Source organism: Acyrthosiphon pisum, chromosome A1, assembly GCF_005508785.2.
Source record: "Acyrthosiphon pisum isolate AL4f chromosome A1, pea_aphid_22Mar2018_4r6ur, whole genome shotgun sequence".
Lineage (NCBI taxonomy): Eukaryota > Metazoa > Arthropoda > Insecta > Hemiptera > Aphididae > Acyrthosiphon > Acyrthosiphon pisum.
The window spans coordinates 100,589,912-100,615,148 of NC_042494.1; the positions used below are offsets into that span (position 1 = coordinate 100,589,912).

General features: G+C 30.6%; 2 protein-coding genes across 2 annotated transcripts in view; one reads left to right on the top strand and one right to left on the bottom strand.

Moving 5' to 3' along the window:
* LOC100162218 (protein yellow-like) lies at positions 1–11,649 on the top strand. Its single transcript, XM_001944969.5, has 5 exons — positions 1–456; positions 725–1,028; positions 1,391–1,661; positions 7,873–8,244; positions 11,198–11,649. Exons 2-5 carry the CDS (start codon positions 739–741, stop codon positions 11,465–11,467), a joined length of 1,203 nt encoding a protein of 400 aa, XP_001945004.2. The 5' UTR covers positions 1–456; positions 725–738; the 3' UTR covers positions 11,468–11,649.
* Positions 11,650–18,092: 6,443 nt separating this feature from the next.
* Positions 18,093–25,237, bottom strand: part of LOC100575968 — a 31,292-nt gene continuing 24,147 nt past the window's right edge. The window contains exons 2-5 of the mRNA XM_003243776.4: positions 22,216–22,362; positions 20,846–21,211; positions 19,773–19,903; positions 18,093–18,544 (exon numbers count right to left, since the gene is read on the bottom strand). Of these exons, the coding sequence (XP_003243824.2) occupies positions 18,358–18,544; positions 19,773–19,903; positions 20,846–21,211; positions 22,216–22,362 (831 nt within the window). The 3' untranslated portion in view covers positions 18,093–18,357. The remainder of the gene's footprint in view (positions 18,545–19,772; positions 19,904–20,845; positions 21,212–22,215; positions 22,363–25,237) is intronic.

Below are 25,237 nucleotides of genomic sequence, written 5' to 3' on the forward strand. Positions count from 1 at the left end.
GTTTGTTTATATAAAATATAAATTTATGTGCATATTATTTTCTATTTTTTGGAATACAACAATTCCCAAGTTCTAATAATGTGGTCAAGAATTGAATAAAAAACTATTTTCGTACGAGTTGAAAACGATAAACGATTTGACACATTCACGTGCTCAGACAAAGGCCGCCGACCCCAAGGTCACCTGAAAAATCGTCGATTCGGTTACGAAAAACGTATGGTTCTTCTTTTTTTTATAACGTTCAGTTCTACCACGGTGAAGGCCGACAAAATAAACAAAAAATGACCGATGTGTGCATCGATAATAACAGCACGCGGACACGTATTTAGACAATTCATTCGAATTATAAATACGAACATGAATTGTACGCAAAAGCACAAGCTTACGACTCGAAAACCGGTAGAACATCGTTGGACTCTCGTCAGAAAAACACCCTCGCTGCACACGAATAATTCGGTACCATTTTCACTTAACACTATTATACTATTGATATCATATTATCACAGCACGGTATCATTATTTTAACACTCGATAATTATGGCTTTATCAAGGCCAAACATGAAAATATATCCTTACGGTCGTTGGAGGGTTCAAAAGGAGTGGTTAGATTAAGGAACAAAATATTATCGAGTGTTCTGCTATTTAAGCGAGTCATCAACGTTCGTCGTTATTTTTTTTCTACGCGATATCCGTTTTCACATAGATTTCGACTTTTTATTTCCAGGTAAAATTGTCGTCATGATGTCATTGTCTGCGGGCCCGTCGTCACTCATGGTTACCGCTTTGCTGGTACTGCATCACGTGACGGCGTTCACGTGTAGCGCTCAACGACACTACTCCGGCCGATTGCGCCGAAATGCAACCGGTGGCAGTGGCGGGGAAGGACTGACGTGGACTGGCGCCCAGTACCGGTTCGAATGCGACACGGTAGACGCGTTGCTCAGAGACAACGGCCGTTATGTGCCGAGAAACAACATCGCGCTCAGGGCTCAAATATGCGGAAACGACTTGTACTTGGCGTACCCCAGGTGGGTACTTGTAGAGCCTCTATACGAATTTTGGACCAAACCGAATGGACCCTGGTCTTATAATATGATATTATATCATAAGAAAAAAATACAATTACCAACAATTTTTTGGTTTTGTGCACTAATGAACTAATGATTTTAGTTCTCATATGATTTTCTAAACACGAACATATTATTAATCCTATAAATTAAATACCTATGAATAAGAAAGTAGACGAAAATATAAGCTCAAGCAAATTATTAATTGAACACAATTTTTATACTGGTTACATAATCATATTATGAACTGCTCGGTTTCGATTTAAAAATGTCTTCGGCGTTCATAACAAGACCAATTTCATGCTCTAACATTGCTGTTTCAGGTTGCGATCCGGCGTGCCAGCCACTGTGGCCACGACTTGCCTGTTTACCGCCGACGCGTGTAGTGAGGCAGTAATGACGCCTTACCCTTGCCTGTCGGTACAGGAACAGGGTAAGTCGGGAGAGGTGCAGAATGCCGTCGATCTGTACTTGGATGAGCAAGAAGTGCTGTGGGTCCTGGACACGGGAGTTGTGCAGACGTTGGACAAGGACGCTGAACCGCTGAGGACGGGACCGCCAACCGTATGGGCGTTCGACTTGAACACGCGCAAGGTAATCGTTTTTTTGCCCACAAACATACTCAAACACAACCTCTGACACTTTAAACCATTTTACTCATTTCACTTTGGAACAAGTCACCTTATTGAATAGTGCGTGGCATTTGTATTCGCATTTGCATTTTATACCTGTTCGTTGTGTAATGGGTACAAACTAACTTTGCTTTCGCGTGTAACATTCACGCGGTACCATCGAAAAGCGAATATACTAATAAAACACTAATACTTTTAAATCGTTGAAGACCGAGCAGATATATTACTGCATATATCAATTGTAAATAGTATTAACTATACCGAAAACTGCAGTGTTCAACATAATATTATTATTCATTTATCCCATGAGTTTATTTGGCGTCGTATATAAAATATATACGAGTAGTATATAGTAGTAGTATAGTTACCTATGGAACAAATATCAAATTTTCAGCAGCTAACCCCTTGTTTTAGCTTTATCATCGTCATATAGGACAAGTGTATGTGCCACAGACGTAGGTTTATACAGGGTGATTTAACTATCATAAGCCAGGAGTTATATCAACAATTTCAAGAACAAATACTTACACTATATTGATAACCTTTATAGAAAAATAACTTGAAATCACCCACCCTGCAATATATTATATTACAGACACACAGAGTAATAGGTGTATACATCAGCCACAATCCATTTAGTTTAATACGATATCGTATCCCGGTATATACATATAACTACTATACATAGGTACATCGTGATATAATATAGCATTATAGCGTCGAGTGAGTTTATATTTATGTACCTATATTTGTATGCAACTAGAGCGTGCTAATAAGAGTTCTGTTGAATTCGTTTTGTAGGTCTAATTACCATATGCAACCCCCCACCAATTCAATATAATATATCGATCGAACTTGAAAATATTTTATAACATTAATTACAATTTACAAACCACGTCGGAGTACGTATATGATGTGGAATAACGATATCACTGCACAAATGCGGTAATAATATGTAGGTACATTTCGATATAATATAGGGTGATCCACTAACATGGCTACAATAATATTTTTATTCGCATTTTTATATAGTTTAAAGTATTTATAACATTACATTTTCACATAAAATTATAATTATTTTTTAACATAGTGTGGCTTATCGTTTTATTATGTCCATATCTATATTATTTCTACTCATTATATTCCCAACTTCCCAAGTCGAATTATTTTATTGACATTTGTATGTACAAATAGGAATATAAATAGACCTAATTGATATTCGAAATATTAAATGAGTTAAGTAGCATATGTACGCCAATGCTTTTACGGGGTAGGTACCTAATGTCATAATATAATATACTATGTACAAACTTTATATAGCTGTTTATGATAAATAAAAAAAACAACAACAAATATTTACTCGAAAAATGAATTGAGCCTCCACAGTTAAACGGATCACCCCGTATATAGAGTGGTTCGTACAAGAATAAATGATTAATGAACTAAAATGTAGAAATTCGATTTCGTTCGAGCGGCGACTATATACGAACATATATATAGTTGAGTTTGGGTAACCGTATAGCTGCTGCAGCTCGTTAAGTCATACGCATAGCTGCTCTCGTCGCCGGGCGTGAACGTCAACGGGTGTTGTGCAACGTTCCATGTAGTTTAATAACTTTTATTATTTTTTTTTCTCTCTCTCTCTCGACCGCAAGAGACACATTGTAGGTACTATAGGTAGGCGCTCACACTCACAAATCTATATAGGAACCTACCCATAATAATAATACATTATAATAATGGGTTCGGTCGATAATATTATACGACAGCCGATCGGGACGATTGTCTTTGGGCGAGTCTCGTATTATTATTATTATTATTATTATAACGCGTCTGGGCACAGATTATTGGACTGGCGTAGTAGATACATGCATGAACAATAACACTGGTGTATAATAATATGTATCGGTTTGACGGTCGTATTTTAGGATTTCAAAATAGGTATAATAGCGCTTTACGCCACCACGAAATCCAGGATTAACACTGCTATATATGCGATGTACAGAATTGGCGTCCGATTTTGCTTTGTCGATACGTCGTCTGTGTATAATATTTGTTAATTATTATTTATAATTTGAGAGAGCGATGTGGTTATTAACGCGGGCATATGTCTTAGAAATAGTATAAGTGTATAACCTTATAGAGTAAGTACAGTTTATCAAAATATATTATCACGCCTTAAAAAAATATATATAATATTCTTGTTTTTCTATGAGATTTCATCATCAGTTTTAGATAGTAAGAATAATTTTCGTTTTAATTTATTCTCGTAATGCTCTCATGTTGTAGTAAAATATAATATATATAATCATTTTGTACTTGACGAAAATTTAAATGAGAAGCCAGGAGCATATAATAATACTGAGTTTTTTAGCTGAAATTAAATTATTTTGAGACATTGCAATAATTGTACGAACAGGATCATTAGTATTCAGTTAAATTAGAAATAAATTATTAACAAACTAATGATTTCAGAATCAAAATTATATTTTCGGACAATATGTCACAATTTATTTCAATTGGTCATGTTATTTATAGCCTATGACAGTTAAAAACATTTAAATTTGTAATATTTTGTCTTAGTAAGTAAGTGTATGTTTTGATTAATAGAATTTTCGTATTGTAAATTGTTAATTTATTTTATACATCAAACCAACATGAATATGAAAAGTTTTTTCTATGTAAATGCATTTTATAGGTATTGTTTTATTTTATTTATTTATTTTTTTATATAAAAACCATGTTGATAGCCGTTGAGGCAAATAATTAAATAACTGTCTATTACTAGAAACATTTATAAATGTATATCACTGCAGCATAAAGTTATGATTACCTATTTACCTGAAATAAATTAAGTATATGTATATATCAAATAACTAATCAGTACTTTCCTAACCTAACCTAATATACTGTTAATATTTGATTGGTTTGAAATACTTTGAATCATCAATTCTTTTGATTTTAGAATTGTAGGTACTTCAGAATTTTCCGAAAATGTATCTACAGGTAGACCTAACAAATTAAATAACTTTAGTTCTAATCTATATTTTTAATTTTTTTTTTTATGTATATTATTTATTTACTTGGGCTACATGTAGGTATAATATAACATTTTTATTTTTATTTTTTTTAATACTGAAATTGTATTAATACAAAATGGCCAATTTGTAAACCGGGTTTTAGAAAAATGTAGACTGTAAAAATATTTATTTAAGTCATGTAGTTTATTTTTTGCAACTTTTTGAAATCTCATTATTTTTGTTAAGCAATGTTGATCCAGTCGTAAAAAACATTTCAAATTCCAAAAGTATAGCAATTTTTACATTTTTTACGAGAATTTTGGAATAACTACTAAAATCTAAATAGTTTTTTAAAAAGTTAATACTTTTCAAATAAATGAGTCTTACTTCAAAAAATTCGTATATTTTAAAAAATCATAAAAAATAAATAAGTGTTTTTACAATCAACATTTTTCCAAACGCCATATTTACAAATTTGTTTATTTTGAATTTTTCGAAAAAAAAACAAATCAAATTTAAAATTGTTTATTTTCAGTATACAAGAAGTAAAATGTAATATTATACGTCTAACGCAAGAGTCAATAAATTATATACAACAAAAAAAAATTCAAAAATATTTATTACAACCAAAGTTATTTCATTTGTCAGGTCTTTCTATTACACCATGTATATTTATTATTTTTTGAGTAGGTACTTATTTTAGAAAAGCCAACTTATTTAACGATTTGTTAACTTAACTTATTTACATGTAAAATATGGACTTACGGACTCGAGTGATTTTCAAGTTAAATTGTTCTGCCTCTGGCGTGCCTCCGTCATCTTTTCTGTCGACTGCATTTCGTACACGCCTTTGACCCACAGAGTTATCTGTATATTTATTTTATAATATGGACGTTGGTTACGCGTGTTGATACATTCGCGTTAAATAATAATTTCAATTTCAATTTAATAAAGCACTCGTTTCACGCAGTGTTGCTTTTTGAAGAGCAAGCGATTGTGCGAATGCCCGAAGATACATGTATTTTTTCTTTTTGACAGATACAATCGATATCTTGCAGTTTTTTAAACACGAATCGTGTTCTGAACTCAATCAACTTTTTCGAAATCATATATTGATTCTATATAGGTATAATACAATGAAGTATACAACATTAACATAGCGTAGCTATTAGTTAAGCAAGCCCACGACAAGGTTGTAAAACGTTATATTATAGGCAGGTCAGCATCATAGCAGACTCGCGGGTAAACGCTTATAATAATATTATTATTACTTATATTATTACCAAAGTTTTATTTTTGTTAGCCCAAAACGCATCTAATTTTTAAAATAACGTTAGACCAAAATATACGCCATCGTATACGCCTATATAAATCGTTCTAATACGCGATCTATACGACGAGGCCAGTGAAAGTAGGTCGATCAAAGATCAATATTGCAGGCGTAGCTGATGTCCAACTAAACGTAAATTAATGTCTCTAGGATGTAGCTGGTATTGTATAGTACCTATAAGACGGAGTCACATAACGGACACGACCACCACGCACCATAAAGGCTAAGTTAAGGTTAGGGCTATAATGTTTTAGAGACATAACCTTTGACGGTATATTATTAGTTTTCTAAAAGAGCAATTACGCGATATAAATGGTAAACATTAATATTACAGCTACGAACACATCCTGTTATACTAAAATGTATAATTTTTTCATATACCTATATGAAAACTATAAGACGTAAATGCTCACTTACATTTTTAAATTTTTTAGTCAAATCTTATCATAAATTCATAATATTATTAATTATCATTGCTTTTAGTTTTAATTCTTAGAAATTAACTCTGTTCTCTATAAATCATAAGTCATAACGAGCTTAAGCTTTTGGAGACTTTATCATTTCTTTAAAAAATGTTTTATCTGATCATATATTATTATATACAACAATTAATTACCTATAACGGGTGATTCACCAAGTATCTATTAAAATTTTGATTTTTTTAAATTTTCAAATATAATTTTAGACCATATTTGTTCTGTGATGATACAAACTTATAATTTTTTAATAAGAACCTCTTTTTACCATAAATTATTTAGTGGATAACTTTTTTGAAAATTTTGATATACCTACCTAATTCAAAATTAGTGTGAGTAGTTTCTCAGTTATTAAAATGTTCGTATCTACTAAGTATAATAGTCCTTAAAAATAGTTTTAAAAGAATTTCAAATACATGAAATGTTGAAACTAGTATTTATTATCCTTGGACCAATTATATTTTGTACAAATTATAAATATTGATCGATTAGTATAAATTACTAAAAATGTTCAAACAACCAGCTTCCATAACTTCCTTATTATTATTAACCTATTATCCTTGGTAGGTACTCTAAGTTAAATAACTTAAAAACTACTCCAATAAATAATGTACAGAAGAAAGTGGGGTTCTCATCTGAAAATAGAAGGTTATATCTCCGTAATCCTTTAAGTAGAATAAAAAATCTCAAGAATTTGAAAATATGATCTTTAAGTATATTTAAAAATTCATATAATCAGATTTTAAATAACTCCATTATTAAAGAAAAAAAGGGATGAACATGCTTGGGGAATCACCGTGTATTATAATAATATGAAATAAATAAATATTATAACCATAAAAATATATACTTTTTTCCAGATTATATTATATTTAAAAAAAATACATCTAAAATACTTATTTAAACGTGGTATCAGCTGTACCTTGTATTTGAATACAAATTAAATTAATCTATTTTTTTTTTAACAAAACGCATGACCTAACATCAGTGGCGTATCGTTGAGGGGTTTCCATCCCACCGGGAATTATATTCCTATATATATATATATTTATATACTTGAACTTTTACGTGGAAAAAAAGTACCTACTAAAATATAAATTAGAACATTTATTAAAAAAACATTTTAGTACTCGGTAGCACGATATAGATAAAGTGCAACCGTGATTTATAATCGAGGTAATCATTAATTTATTGTTTACCATTTCATAGGGACTTGTACAATATTATTATCCATTATATGTAATTACACCCCCCCCCCACTACCGCCCCCGCCGTCGTACACAAATACGCCACTCCGTTTCAAACTCATTATAATTTTAACATATTTTATAATAATCGGTGTTTCAGCTGTTGACAAAGATCGACTTGACGTGCCTGACGACGCCGATGAGCCGACTCCAGTGTCTGGCCGTGGACTGCGACGAAACGGACGGCAAGTGTTACGTGTACGTGACGGACGCGGCCAACCGCGCGGTGATCGCGTACGACGTGGCCGAGTCGAAGGGTGCGCGAGTGGTGTTGCCCAAGGCGATCGCGGCGGGGTGCACCAAGCGCGACGTGCTGTACGCGGCGCTCGTCCGGGCAGAGTGCGGCGGCGGGGCGGCGGCGCTGATCGTCACGTACCTGTCGGGCGCCAGGGCGTTCACGGTCCGGACCGAGTACCTGCGCCGAGGTTCTGCAGGAAAAGTGACGGACTTGGGCGTCAAACCGGACAGAATGGTACTAACCTGGTGACCTTGTCGTTTTTAATTTGTATTATAATGTACAAAAGTGTTAAATCGGAGCACATATTCTATAGATATATTATGCGAACAAGGGGGCGTGACCCGCGATTTTTTTTTCCTCGTGACAGATATGTGTGAGAAGTTATACTAAGACATAACATTATATTATATCGTTACGAAAGCGTTGTAAATAATAATAAAGAAAAATCTGTTTTTTTCACAACACCGCGTTGACGATCGTTCTCGAAACGACGACCCACACAAATCCCAGCAGTATTTTTTTAAGGCGTTGTGCATAGGCTATTTTTTAGTTCGATGTGGGCATGCCTTATCTTTGTGTTATGCATAGTGCCGTATACCATAATATTATGCACAATACTGTTGTAATCAGTATTTCAAAATATTCAAAACCAATTAAATGTTTGAATAGAAAATAGTCGATAAAACTTTTGAAATCTTATACATTTAATATAGTTTTGTTAATTTTTGTTTCATATACAAATATGTAGGTGCAAAGTACACTTGTGTATTAATGCAAACGTCTTTGAAAATTTTAAATCGAACCACAGGAAGTACCTACCTTTATTTTTGTATCAGGCATTTAGGTTGTATTAATGAAAAATGTATGGGGTTAGTAGGAAGGGTTTGGGGACTCCAGTAAATGCTTTACATCAATAAGAAGAAATATTACGGCGAAATATTGCTATAACTGCGGTCGCGGTAGTGCGGTTTGGTTACTCGTCATTGTGTGGACTATTCAATAATAATTAATAAGGGGTTACAATTTGCAATATATACACACGCTAATAGAAATTAAATTCAAATTTTCTTGTGTGAAAACTACGTAGTCATATTCTGAATTATTTAACTTAACATAATATTATTTGAAATTTTTCTTTTCTAAAAATATGAGACTTTCCTAAAATGATATTTAGTTAAATGATTTCCAATTTATTTTCGAAATAAATTTAATGATTTAAGTTAAAAATGTCTATAACTTTAAGTTGGGCTACCTACGTTTAAGATGAAAAATTCCAATATGGGCTAGTAGTGACTTTTTGAACTATTGTTGTCCTATTTAATGATAAAAAAAATATATTGTGGTCTAAATCGGTCTCATAACTACTTCAGAAAGCGACTGCGCGTATTAGTATATTTTACACATTTAACTACATCCGTTCTCTTTTAAGCGCATTTATTTTTGTGTTTATATTTTCTACACATCTAAACTTTCAATTTTCCAAGTGTGTGCGTGCGTGTCGTTTTATTGTGTGCTTAGTAACTGATCGTTAGTGTGTGGACTGCAGTGTAAAAGAGATATGAAACACGCACATGTAACCGATCTGTAGTCCAATAGTAAAATTTTTCACTAAAAATCATGTACGTTTTGTAAATCGTACCAACTAGGCTATATTAATGCGATAAGAAATGTGAAAACATATTTAAATTCTTTATAAAGTTTACTTTGGATGCCATTTTTTTTTTAAATTTCATACAATTGCTGCGTTTAAAGCTATTCAATTTTTATATATTTAAATCAAATTTAAGAGATAAGAGACGAAATTTAAAAAAAAAAAGCATAACTGAAGTAAACTTTAAAACTAATTTAAATAATATGGTTTCGGATTTATTATAGAATTACTAATTTTATCGTTCCGATTGTTAAAAGATAGAAATGTTTTCATTAAAAAAAGGCCGTTATTAGATCTTCTGAATTTTGAAAATGGATTGTAATTCATTAACAAGTTTTCTATATTAAAAGTAAATTTCGATTTTTTTCCTAACTGAAATATCAATGACTTTAAAATTGGTATTTTTGTATTTACATATTTTTTGTGTTATTATTTATGCATATTTTGAAATATTAAATTTGCATGTGTTGTAAGTTGTAACCAATGCATATATTATTAATGAATCAAAACTTGTTATACAAATTAAAATCCAAACCAATGTCCCACGATTTGGATAAACATAATAGATAATATATAGATCTCAATACCACTTTCTATATTTTAATGACAGCAGTTACCTATGTTGTATGCAGATGCCAATAAAATAATTTTATACAAATGTACATGTGTACCTAACTATGCTGTTATATAAAACATGATTATGATAATATTCTGACACTGCAGCAGCTGTTGCATCCTGTTTAATATGCCCACGAGTATGCATTTTTTGTCTTTTTACCAAAACGTCTTAACCGTGTAACTTTATGAATTCATCGAGGTGTTACATTTGTACAAACTCACCATGCATATATTATTATGCCTATACTCCCCATTTTTTCCATAGATTATTCTCGAAATATTTTTATTTTTTAGTAATATCAATATGTTTATTGTCACGTTTTTCTCGATTCAGTGAATAATGAGCCATAGGTGAACTGTATCTATAGATTATACACATAAATACTGAGTCTGACGACAAACCTTCGACGACCAGTAGTAGTTTTATTTAAATACAATTTAAAACATTTCTCTTACACGAATCGTCCAACAATTTACTGTTCTAATTTCATCTTGAATGATATCTAGTCTACATTATAGTATAAGTAAACAACTACAAAATTATCGAAAAACAAAAGTTCATTAGATAATTAATAATTGTTTGATATCAACCCAATATTATTGACCTACGCGTAAAAACTAAAACACGCACCTGTTTGATGTGATGATATTATATTTCTATATTATGTATGATCGAGGATGACACCGACATACTTAAGGATCGTATACGCAGTATGTAACGATAACAAATAGTAGCGGTTTGATAATATTTTCAAAAAATATATTGCATGTTATACACTATATATAATACTGCTCCTCGTGGCTAACCTCCCCGTGGCGTTTTCCGCGGGCAATGCTAATAATTATAATGTATAAATCATAAATGTACATACTTATATGGTTAAAAAATGGCCGATTAATGCCATTCTCCGGTTTCAGGTGATTTTGGGCACGGACGGCGGCTCGAAGGTATTCTTCCGGTACGACGGTTCACCCGACGTGCAGAAATGGGACGCGGCCCTACCGTTTGTCGCGGAAAATTTCTCGCCGGTCTATCGGTCGGGGTCCTGCTTCCTGGCCACCCAGGTGATGGTCGACCGAGACCGGAATCGGCTCATGGTGCTCGAGACGAACTTCCCGGACTTTACACAGAACATCGTCGGCTGCGGAATCGTGCACAACGTTCGCGTGCTCGAAGGGTGCTTTTAATATCCACACTCGTGGCCCTTTCAACCACGCGGCGGAGTCTGCGGAGAGTCATCGCTGACGACTTGTGCTGCTTATAGCCACCAGTTTCAATAAATTGTGTATTACCGCCAGCGAACTCAAATACCGAATATTAATTATAATATCGTTGATAACTCCTTATAATATACTATTACTACACGGAATCGTTTACATTCACCGGTGTAAACCGGACGGTATACTCGAATCGTATCGGGAGTACATGTATAGCAACGTTAGTGAAATTTACTTTGTCTTTTAAACTGAATAAATAAAATAAAATAAATACTAATTTAAAATCGTATCAAATATATTTTAGTTACTTACATTTTTATTTAACGTTTTATGTGAAGAATATGCTTAATTATTTTCATAATAAATTTTTTAAACACCACTCGGCGCTCGCTACACACATTGAAAATTGGGAATTCCTGAGCACGTTCCTATTAGTAATTATACCATACAATTCAACATTATATCTAAGAAAGCAACCATCCATAATATACTTATTGAAAATCATTGTCACTGGAAGAAAAATAAGACGTTTTTACGTAAAATTATCGATTATTAATAAACATTTAAAGTAGATGCTGAGCGAAATGTATAGCGTGGCCCAAATTTTCATCTAAATTTTAAATTTACATGTTAGTTCATAAAACAAAAGCTATTAAATAATTTGTATGCATCAACAAAGTATTGTTATTTTGATTAAACAATTAAAAAATATACAAAACCTTTACGCGATATGACATAATAAAAAACAATTTTTTCGTAAAAATCTAATTCTACAAAAAAATCATTGTCTAAGGAAATATTAAAACCCATGTCCGCATAAATAATAATTCAATTTTATAAAAACCACCTGATTAGTGATTTGTAGATACCAAACGCTTACTTTTTTATTGAATTTAATTACTTGACAAATATGTATATTACATAATATTCATTTGAATATTGAATAATAAAATATTAAAATATTAGCAGTACCTACTGTTTATCCTGATTATAAATCAGAAGTTTTTGAAATAGAGATAAAAAACGTTTATCTAAAGTATATTAAAGTTATGTATATAGTGTATATTATTCTATAGCTATAATATATTAGTTATACCTTACACACCACTCAAATGAATAAATTAATCAATAAACAAAGGATGGATTTTTAATAATACCTATTTATATTAAATATATAAAAGTTACTTAAAATAAAAATGTTTATGTCAATAAAAATTTTAGCTATATCATGTATGTTTTAATTGTCCATAAATATGTATATAACAAAAATAGTTATTGTTTTTTATATATATATTGTATATTTTAAGGCGTACGATATACTATAACCACGTATACGAGTATACTTAGCAGCTCGAAGAACTATAAACTACCACTACCTACGCAACAAAGCATACAATATTATTTTTCTTTGTACTAAAATAAAATACAATCTTTTTTGTGGTCCAAACTATTTACTATCCACATAAATGAAAATGCATATTATTTTATTCAATTCCATATTATGTGCACAAATACTCAACAGACAGCAACATGGTATTAAATATCGCTAATATTTTTTTTTTAGATTATTTGTATTAAATGTAAAAACTAAAAATCGTTAATATACACAATTCTTATAAAAGTTATAAACACAACATTGTAGTAATATCATAAGCTAATATAAAAATATTATGTTCATCAGCCAATGTATTATATAGGAAAACGATTAATTGTGCAGTAGGCACACAATAAGTAAAATATTGATGTTAGTACCTAAAATATCAGCTAGACACATCACACACCTTTTAAATTATTATATAAATCCTTGTTAATTAAATTAACTATGATAATATTTTGATCTTAGATTTGGAAATCACAATCCTAGACATTTGAATTTTAAATAAATACCTAATGAATACTATGTAGTTTTATAAAATTACACCTATTTCTGTCACTACGTTTTAAATATTATAAAATAAATATTATTGTTTTTATTTTAAAGAATATTTACCATCTATGCTACTATAAATTGCACAGACAAATATTATTATTCATTGAAAACGATGTTTATTTTAGGCTAATAGATATTTTGTGATCGATGTAACGGTATTAATGAAAAAAAATTAGTATATCTCCTAATATAAATACCATTTGAAACACTATACAAGCATAATATTACACATTAAATTCTGATCATTTTTGGGTAATGTTTGTTTGTTTAGTTTAATTCTGTGCATGTCATATTGATCATACTAAATGTTAATAGCTGGTATCGTACTGAATACTTTTTAATAATAATTTAATAAATAGTAATATTTTGTCATCATATTCAAATTAACAATAACCATTGTTAGGTCATTAAATATCTCGTTTTTAATAATAATGAATATTTAATGTATGAATAATAAAGAATTATGCGTATTATTCTGAATGTAATAATTGTTGTATATTAATTATAAAACTGAAGTATGATAATTAAAATGTAATATTTTATATTTTACTTTGGCCGTTTCGTGACAAAGTCGGTGTAAAAAACAAAAACTTTTTCTTAACAATTATCTAACTGAATGCAATTATAGACCGACAGACTTATGATTTATTTTTATTTTTCAATTTATATTAACAGATTTTTCAGATGGTATTTAAAGTTCAAAAAAATAATAATTAACTATATTCAGTTATTTTTTATTTAAGCAAAAATAAATATTTATGAAGTAATTATTTGATGTTTACGTGATGAATACAGAAACCAATAAATGTGTACAAATATGTTTATTAAATATAATAACCTATATAATAATATATAGGCATTATATATAAATAACAAAATTCACTTAAAAAGTTAGTTTTAAGTAAAATAAAATAAACGTTTGTGTTACGATTATCTTTGATGAGTGAATAGTAAATGAGAATGATTCTTTTAATCTTTATTATTAACTATAATAAATTTCGTTAAGCTCTTAGTTTATATTCTTAAAATATACAACATACAAGTTTACAACATACCTACCTATAGAGCTTATTTCGATTACATTAAACGTGTATACATAATAATATTATATTGTAAATTGTAATATGCATAAAGCTTAAGATATTTTACAGGCATACTCGTAAGGTGAATTTCCAGAAAACTGTGTACCCAAAATTTTTTTAATAACATTTTATAAATGAAGTTGTCTCCTAAATATGAAAAGCACGTACTTACATTGTGTAACCCAATATTTTAAGGTTTATTTTGTGATTTAAGTTATTCTGGCACTAATAATATATCAATACAATTATCTTATAAAGTTATAACTATATTTTTACGAATATATACCATTAATATTTTCATTGTTATAATTCTACGGAATGGACATTCCCTGATGTTACAGATATGGGGTCCCCATACTGGTTACACAATAACCAGCGTTTCTCCGGTTTTCCTTTAACCGGAAACCTAGTTAGTAAAATAATTAATTTTTAAAACTTTAATAATTTAAATAAATAAATCTCGTTAATATGGTCCAAGAAATTATTTCATTTTTAGCATTTAAAATGGAAAAGTTTTTAATTCAATTAGACAGATGCCTATAATAAAGCTGTGTATTTATACCATATTAATATTATACCTACCTTATAAATTACATGTAATAACTTTTAACTCAAATCTATGTAGGTCGTAGGAACCTCCATCAATAAACTTTTAAATAAAAATAACAATTTGTATTGCACATTTGCACCTAATGGATAAATGTTCTCCTCGAATGATAAAATAACCTCTTACGTAATTTAATTTTAAACAATATCTAAATTTGTAAATAATGTATGTGGGTACCTACTCACTGCAATATTATACTACGAATTCCATTAAAACGGCACATAGGTACCTAAAGACCTCTGTTTATTTATTATTATTATTAAAATAATAAAATTCATTATTGTTTGTAACATAAGAAAAATATTAAATATTTATTCTTTTGGCCGTATTTACAACTTTTTTTCTACCTATATAAAAATATATATATATCGTTATACCTACCCATAATAAATTTGTGGAACGTAAATAATTGTTTATAAAAACTTTTTTTTAACCACTTTAATGATATATTAGGCGACACCCATCATATTTTAAGGTAAACATCATTATAAACACTAAATTACAAAAAAATGTTATCATTGAAATATGTTATGAACTTAATTAAGCACCTACGTGTTGCAACTAATAGAATTTATCGTAAAATAAATTTTGTTGCCTAAATACTTATACCTAACTTAAATACTTTAGGTAGTTAGGTCTATATAACGCAATTGTATCCCGAAACGTTATTATTACACCCAACTACTTGGCTCAAGGCGGATTTAACCAATAATGAGCATTTAGAGTAGATTTTCATTTTGCAATACTTTAATATAATAAGCGTATCCGGGGGGTTATTGGATTTCAGAATTTCCATAAGCACAATACATTCCAGAAGATTTTTTTTGTACCCGGAAGCAATGAACATTTTACGTATAATGAGCAGGGAAACTGAGCATTTTTTATGACTTCGTCGTCATAAAGATAAGAGTTTATATCCACGTATATTATACTACTTAATTCAATAAAATAAAAAATTGCAACTTCATAATTTATTTATAGAAAAATGCACATGATACAGATAATATAATATCGTTTCAAAGTTCAAAAATATGTGTACCTATATGTACGTTAAGTATACAAGTATACAACATCAAGTGAATAAAGATGAGATTTATAAAGTTGAAGTTATAGTTCCATCAAACAGAGTGTCCCAAAGGTCCCGTATCACCCTATAATTACCTTAGTCCGTGGCAATTCAATGTAGATATATAAATGCTGTTTTTTCCACAGTAATCTATATGAAATGAAACCTATATGCGTAAATTTGAATTTTATTATAGACAACTGATGTTGAAAAACCACATTTATTGATGTATTGATGTATCACAGAGATGGTGTTGGTGCATACTATGCCTGTCGCCTGGCATAAATAATAAATACGTTATAATATTTTTTATAATTTGATGTTAACCTGCTCGCACGATTTATACCAACTGTTACACGTAGTGTAGTATTCATATTTAATTTATTATATTATGTATAGGTATAATGTTGTATTATTGTTGTATAATATAATATATAGGTTGGCACTCACATATTTGTCATATAAACTTAACACATTAAATTCGTATTCATTTCGCATATAATTAAAACGAAAACATCCTTTGATTTAGTTAATTTACGCTTCCCTAGTCCCCTAAACCTGCTGCCGTATACTCGATAATATATTACAGTAGATTTATATAAATATATATCTATGACATACGGCCATATACCCGCCCACACAGTCTGTGCATTCAGCATAATATAATATGTATCATATGTATACCTACGTACATAATATATCATACGGAGTGAACCATTTACCTGACTACACTCATTTTTACACGTCAATTTCTGTATTTTTCAATTAAATTCTTTATGTAGGTAATTGAAAATACTTATAAAACTATAAGTCTAATGTCAACATAATATAACACGATAATATTGTTAACGAACAATTATTTATTATTAATAATCATTTAAAGCAAAATATGCTGAGCGGAATTTAGATTGTAGATCACAACTTTTCATCTAAACTTTAAATATACGTCTTACTAATACAAAAACCATTTATTCAATGCTCAATAATATACCTATTGTATGCATCAGCAAAATGTAGTTTTTCTGATTATAAAACTAAAAAACATACAAAACCTCTATAGGTATACAATTAGAAACTACAATATTTATATTTTTTTTTTGTAAAAATGTAATGCTTTGTAAAATTATGCTTTTAAAACTAAGTACCAAAAATCTACTAGGATAATTATTAGCGTATTCAGTTAAATAGAATATTAATCACCATGTTTCACGTGGTATCTCTTATGGTCTAATAAATGTACAAGTACTGTAAACGGTGATGGTTATATTCATTATATATATATATTATATATATACACTTATATGGGATGACATAATAATATATACGACTATATTATAGTATATTATAGGTATTATGTCTACAGTTAACGAACGTCGTCTATATCCGCATATAACGGTCAATTATAATATATACAGGATGATTCGCCAAGTATGCTCACCAAACGTATTAGCTTGTATAGTTGTATCGTCACAGGACAATAAAAATTGTGGCATAAAAAAACATAAGTACTAGAAAATATGGTCTTTAAGAGGACGTAACATTGATATATTTGTTTCCTCCGTCTTACAACTGCGTAACATATAGCAAATGTACACTCAGCAGACCAAATTTAGCTTTGTTTGTCTAAAAATATACTTACCCATAAAACTTGATTTTAAGAACATTATCTGTATTTGTATGTAAGTTTTTTACGTTAATTCAGTTTTAAGTGAGTTATGAACATTTTTAATTTACGATATATATTATATATGCAAAACTTGCTAAAAAATTTAACCATTGTAAAAAACCCACATACAAACACACATAATATTCTTACCATCAAGTTTCATAATAATAGGTCGATTCACTCTAATTTTTAAGCTAACAAAGCTAAACGTGATCTGCTGAGTGTACATTTGCTATGTTACGAGCTTGTAAGACGGAGACAACAAAATATGCCAGTGTTTCGTCCTATTAACTTTTAAGTATACTTAAAATTTTTGGAATCAGAACTTTAATAAATTCATTATTACGTAGGAAAAATTAGGGCGAGGCGGTGAGCATGCTTGGTGGATCTCCTTGTTTATACAGCGTGTATCTCGAGGGGTTGACAAAATTTCTCATGTAAATTGTCAAATCTCCTAGATACTATGTGCAGTAGCGTAGAATATTATATTATTGTACTGATGACAATGTTTATAACGTATTAATTTTGACCAGGTGACGGTTTTCCGCGTTGGGCATAGCGTTTAGGGCCCACACCTGCCTATAATTTGTATTGTCCGTGAAAATCTTTGTGACCGCCGGTAACAGGTTATATGACTGCAACAGCACCTTATGGTCTTCCGCTGCGACCGGTACGCCACCCGTCATGATACTCAATCTATATTATAAAATAAATAAAATAATATACGAGTAAACTCGAATAAGTCGTTGACTTGTTGAAATTCCGTATATTATATTATATGTAGGTACGGCAATGTTGTATAATATTTTGTATCACATGTATTATTACTAACAGTTATATAATATTGACGAAAAAAACAAAAAACAATTAATGAATACATTATTAATTATAATTTAATTAGGTATTGCCTATTTATTATGTTCTGAATATTTTACAATAATGATTATTCATTTTGTCATGATATAATAAATATTTTAAAAACAAATAAAATAATAAATTAAATAAATTAAATAAACCCAATATTGATGCACTTTTACACAACTTTGCAAGACAAATAAATGCAATTGTAAGAAAGCAGACAGACTTTGCAATTATTCTAAGTGCCATTTAATTATGTACTTACAAAGTTCCAAATGAATGGGTAATAATACAATTCTAATTAATCTCAATAAAATAATAAATAACAACTTATTTATTTAAATCGTACAATGTTATATTCCATCAATATTTAGTAGGTATATAATTATTATCATTATTATAATTGTTTTGAAATATTTAGAATATAATAATTAGGAAATACCTAACACAAAAATAATTTATTTATTTTTTGTTTTTTCCATAAATAGATATTACTATCCTATGTAATTATTGCCTATTGGTAATAAGAAATTTAATAAGAAATGTTGTGTGAAAAATAATTTGTCTGTATTCGTGGTTCAGTGTTGCCCGGGCAATTTGTATATTGTAAATTGCCCATAACATACATACACATGACATCGTACATTAGTACATTACAATAATATTGCTAACGTACTCCTAACGGGGTGTCTCATCCGTACGTATTTATTTGCATGCGTCACAATGTCACAATGAAAAATTAAATATTAATTCGGTCTTGTGTTTTCGTAAAAACCTGCAAATGCCATTGCGACAATGCTTATTATTATATGATAATCAGAGTTCCTATAATATTTTAGAAAACGTATTTTAAGTTGAATTATTGATTCCCATATCACATTAAGTGTTCAAGTGTATACAACATATAAGTTTTTGTGGGAATTGGGTATAGTATGGTCGCAGGGTGAGACACTCCTGCAGTACTATATTGAGGCTGGTCCGTCGGGGGACGAACAACAACCACGCGTATGATAATATTATCATAATATATGAATATACCTAAATGATATTGTTTTATTATATTCACCTGACGGCCACGAAATCTCTGGTGTACACGTAGTTGAGACCACCCTGTATGTCAGCGTAAAACCCGCCCGAAACGCCCAGCTTGACGCCTTCCCAGCGCACTCGCAATCCAACCGGAAGTACGTCACCATTCTGCAGCGAAGACAATAATTTTCTAATTTAGTCTCAAGTCGTTTCGACTACGATAGCGGCGACTGAAGGTTCTACGTTTCCGTAAGAATTTAACGAATTAAATACGGAGACGCGGCGTGATGGCCTGTGTGCGGGAATAAAACGAACACACGGTGTGCGGATATTATAAACACTATTAAAAAAGGGGAAAAATAGTTATTATATCATATAATACAGTATAATTATTAAGAACGCGTTGTAATTTTAATTAAACGCGCGCGCGTAAATACAGTGTAGCGTTTCGTTGTAATAAGCACACCCATATATTTACTCGACGTATTGTAGGTAAGTAGGTTTAGACGGTTTAAACGGTCGAGCAAAGGATAAAAGAGGAGGTAGGTATGTTAAACGAATAAAGCGATGGAACTGGGATAACATTTTAGGGGAGGGCTTACTTTTTAATATACTAGGTAACGGCATGTTGCATCGAGTTTTCTAAACAATTTATTATTTGATTTCTTTAATAATTTAAAATATCTATCATACGAATAAAACTAATAGGTACATAACATAGTATTACTGTAAGGATGTTTAATTTATAATAAACAAATTATTTTAAAACAATGGAATATTGTTTTTTTTTTTTTTAATGAAACCAGTCAATAATTCCATTGTTGTAAATTGCTTTTGTTATTTATTTTTCATGAGCTATAGCTGAATAAACACTACTTTGACGTTCTTAACCTAGTTTTCATTTGACACGTACATATCCGAAATCCAAAAAACTTTCTTTTACACGTTAATTGTCATAAGTCAACCAACGGCTGACGAACTTCTGGATTATACTTTAAATCCCGCATGTTTTTGGATATTGCGATTATACCCTTACGGTGACCCCTGTTTTATTCCGTCGCCATATACGGACGAGTGTTATATAGTTAGGCGAGCTGGCGTATAATATACCTTTATGCTAGGCGTGATATAAGAGGTCAAATTCCGGAGATCCTTGAACGAAGCCGTGTACAAGTTGTGCGAGCGCCTCGACGTCAAGTACACGGACGACTGACGCTTGAGGACAGCGATGCATTCTGAAGGCACATCCGAGTCGACTTCCGGTCCGTAGTAGTTCTGCTGTATAACTGCCCTGTCGTGGTTCTGGATGCGTAATGCGACCATATACCAAACGCTCCTGTCCGGGTCAAACACCATGATGTGTCCGCCGCGAGCGTCACCCACGTACACCTTCGTCTCGCCTTTGAACGGTCTTGCATCCACCACCAGCGTGGCTAGTCCCGAGCCGTTGATCCCACCGAGTTCCACCGACTGTATCTATACGTGACAACAACAGAAACAACAATCTGATAAGAATATTATAGTACATGAAGCTAAAAGAGGGTTATTGTCGTATTGAAGAGTTTTGGTGATATTCTGAGTGCTCGATAACTCCCCCCCCCCCCCAAAAAAAAAAAATGTTAAAATTTCGTGATTTTTGGTTTCTAAAGGAAGCGATTGAATGTATAATATTGTATATAATGTATATTATTAATTAAACAATAATGAAAAATGTAATATGTATGTATATTATGTGATCAGTTTTTATTTGTTGGATAAAAGCATTGATCGAATTTTCTCGTCTCAAATCTCATATTTTTTGGCACCTATCAGATCGGATGTAGATAGAATTTTTACGAGAACGTTATCTTGATTTTCTTATACTATTTATATAATTCCTTAGAAAAATATAAACTGTAAACCACAAAAAAACGCTCCAATATTTCTGACACACCCGTTTTTCATATTATTGATTTTATTTTTTTGCCACAACTCAAATCGTATAAGCTAGAAACTATTGGAACTTTCATTGGTTATTACTTATTTATAATACTACTAAAATAAGATTACATTTTTCCAAAACAAATTGAGTATTTTGTGGTTAGGTTATTATTATTAAGTTTCGTTTTCTTTCATAAAATATTATATTTTCAACCTAGTTTCGCTCACTGATTAGAATCGTTTATTGTAGATTGATTATAAACAAAAAATATAGAGTTTAACTTTTATACTGTTGTATTTTATTTTTAATATCAACATTTTACATTACTATTGAAAATGTACAAAGACTCTGTAAATAAGTTTATATCAGCTGAACTATGATTTATTGGTCACGTTACGTTGTTTGATTTCTAACGATAAAAATAGTACTACCTAATCTATAATACATCCACCCATTTTTTTTTTTTTAGTACCTACGTCATTGCAGTTTTATTTTGACGAAAAACGTATTCGACAAAATTGGATGTGATATTGTAATAATATTTATAATGTATACGTACACATTTGTAAGTCTTCAGGTCATAAACGATAATTTTTGGTTGACACTTGACGTTGTCATATCCGTTGTCCAGCACGTACAGGTGCCCTCTTAATTTGTCCAGGTCGACGGCAACAGCCGATTGAACGCGGTGACAGTCATAGAGTTTCTGTTTTAGCGGGAAAAACGAAAACGATGTGATCAGTCAATCCCGACAAGATGTTCAGACGAAAATCCCGCGCACCCTCCACCGACCCCAAACATCAATTTATATTATAGCCCCGAGCGTGTATAATATTATTATATATTACGATGCATTCGAACGCGATAGGAAATTAAAACGAGATATATGTATATGATTGCACTATAATATATACTCACACGTTCACGTTTGATGTTTGAGTAGGTATACATGGCGATGCATATAATATAGTTTATAATGTAATACACTGTAAATTAACCGTAAATACGTTAAATCGAGGTTGTGTGCGGTGTCAGATGAACCCTATAGTTAGGGAAAAGGTGGAGTTTATTGAAATATTTTTCTTAAAATACATAAACCGAATTAAATTCAATACACAAAAGGTTCCTAATTTAATATGTGCCTCAAACGATATTCTATCTGTACGCAATAACGCACTCTTCGTACACACACGCACTATATATATACATATTTTAATGGGTTTCCATTGAGTGTGCATAGTAAAGTACATAGCTGATGTGTACATCGTATTTTCACACAACTGTATATAGCTTTGGAGATGATGATGATGATGATGATGAATAATAATAATATTAATATGATTTTAGTCCGAATGGAAAATATAATATATTTCACTGAAAACACCTCGAGGCCCTAATAACGGTTTTTATTATTATTATTATTATTATTATTATTATTATTATTATTTTTGGTAGGACCTCATCCAAATATTATAGTACCGCATTATTATACTATAAACTTCTCCTGGCGATGTCATTCTTACATAGGCCACAGTTAATGGTATCGGTCTTAATATTAAAATATTAATATTAAATGTATCACTAGTATAATAATAATTATACTCATAACGTAATATTTTTTTAGTTACTATACTCTGCACATAAAAAAGCGGAGATTTTTTTTTAACAAAAATAAATTCAATGTTTTGAAGTTGATTAATGAGGTTAGAAGCAAATTAACATTTATTATAAATGAAAAATAAAGTTGAAACAAATATTACTATCGGTCTTTAATGAACATAGTGATAAATTAATTTTTAAAGTTCTTATCGAAATATTCAAAAGGATTACTATATACCTACAGTCAATAATACAGTAATAAATATTATATATAGATATACGTTAAATGCTTAAATATATAATATATATATAAATGAAGATTAATACTTCAGGAGTAAGCCCTAAAGGATAATATCTGATGCTAAATTCGTACTTAATCGTTCTTTGAAATTTTTTTCGCACTTTAATGAATATAAACTTATTTATTTAAATACATCATATTATTATTATTATTATTATTTATATGTATACCCCATACTTCCAAGGATATAATTGGCGTTTCTGAAATACATCACATTTTGAAGATTTCTACTAAATATTTTAAGTACGATACATGAAAGGCTCAAGTTATTTTAATTGCATGTGATACAATCTATGTGTATAATATTATGTCATATTTTACATCATATATTATTATATTGTGATTCTAAATAGGTTTTTTAAGATTTCTAATAAAATCAAAAAAATTCTGCGGTCGGCCAAATCGATTTGGTACGATCAATACCCACAATGCCTGACGCAATATCGACGATTTTATCATATAATATTTTATGTATATATGCTTGTGTGCGTGTGTCTCCACAATCATCATTACAGAAATATTGTGTTTATAGGACCGGGTCACGGACACCGAGAGTAACATCTGTCTCGTGACAGCCATCGAAGGTCGAAATGCGTTTATAATGTAGCCACGGTGGATGCGATCGCAGTGTGCACGAGTATTATAGGCCTGGTAGTATACACATTATTTATAGGTAGTTCGGTATATACATAGTATAAGTAGGTAGACCGTAGGGCGTAGGTATATAGGGATACTACACATTATCACCTAGGCTCGAAGAAGAAGAAGAAAAAGAGCGCTGAGAAAAAGGAAGAAAATATTCTAGAAAACTAGTTTTTTTTTTCTCCCGATACGATCAATGAGTTTATAATATATTATGTAAATATATATACTATACATATTTAAGCTAGTGGCGAGTGTAATAATCAAAATATATATTTTATTTTTTTATTATTAATAAAGGTGCGATTATTGTGTTGTTGCGGCCGCAAAAATACAGACGCCTCCCGAAATGATTTCGGCCGGCTTTGCCTTTTATCGTTTCGTGGTAATTACAATAGACGTCGTCACGAGAGTTGGTTCTAGAAATATACTCAACAAACCCATTTAAATAATATAATATATTATTATTATTCTATACAAATCAAACGCCGCCGAGCGAAAGGTGCGCGCATCGTGAAAACGTCACACAGCAAAATAATAACAATAATAATAATCAAACTATAATACTACTTTCTCACAGATAGCAATATGCCCTTCGAACTCGAACAACGTGCTTTATATAGTATATATATTATACACAATATACGTCTCATCTATTATAATATAGGTTTAAGGTTATAATAATAATTGGGTAGATCCCGTCGAAAGATACTGAAAGTGTACGGTCGTTGGTGTGGTTCATTTGCAGTCGAAATAATAATATAATAATGATCTCTAACAATACCTCTGTATATCAGAATAATTCGGAAGCGCGCTCGTTCGTTGCTCTCGTACATTCGACAACGGTAGTTTTCGATCCGACTCCGGGGCGCATTTGCAAATATGAATGAACAGTGTCTTCATTTCAAGTTATATAAAGAGAGGAAAAATCGTAACCAGACTTTTATAAAAAAAAATTAATGTTTGTCCTACTTGTAACCTTTTTGTCTTTGATTTAAGGGGGAGTATGCTCTCTTCCTATATTGGTTAAAATAGATAT

Coding starts and splice junctions, on each gene's coding strand:
- LOC100162218 (XM_001944969.5), top strand. CDS start 739: ATGATGTCATTGTCTGCGGGCCCGTCGTCACTCATGGTTACCGCTTTG. Junction 1,029..1,390: donor TTGTACTTGGCGTACCCCAG/GTGGGTACTTGT, acceptor TTGCTGTTTCAG/GTTGCGATCCGGCGTGCCAG. Junction 8,245..11,197: donor GCGTCAAACCGGACAGAATG/GTACTAACCTGG, acceptor CTCCGGTTTCAG/GTGATTTTGGGCACGGACGG.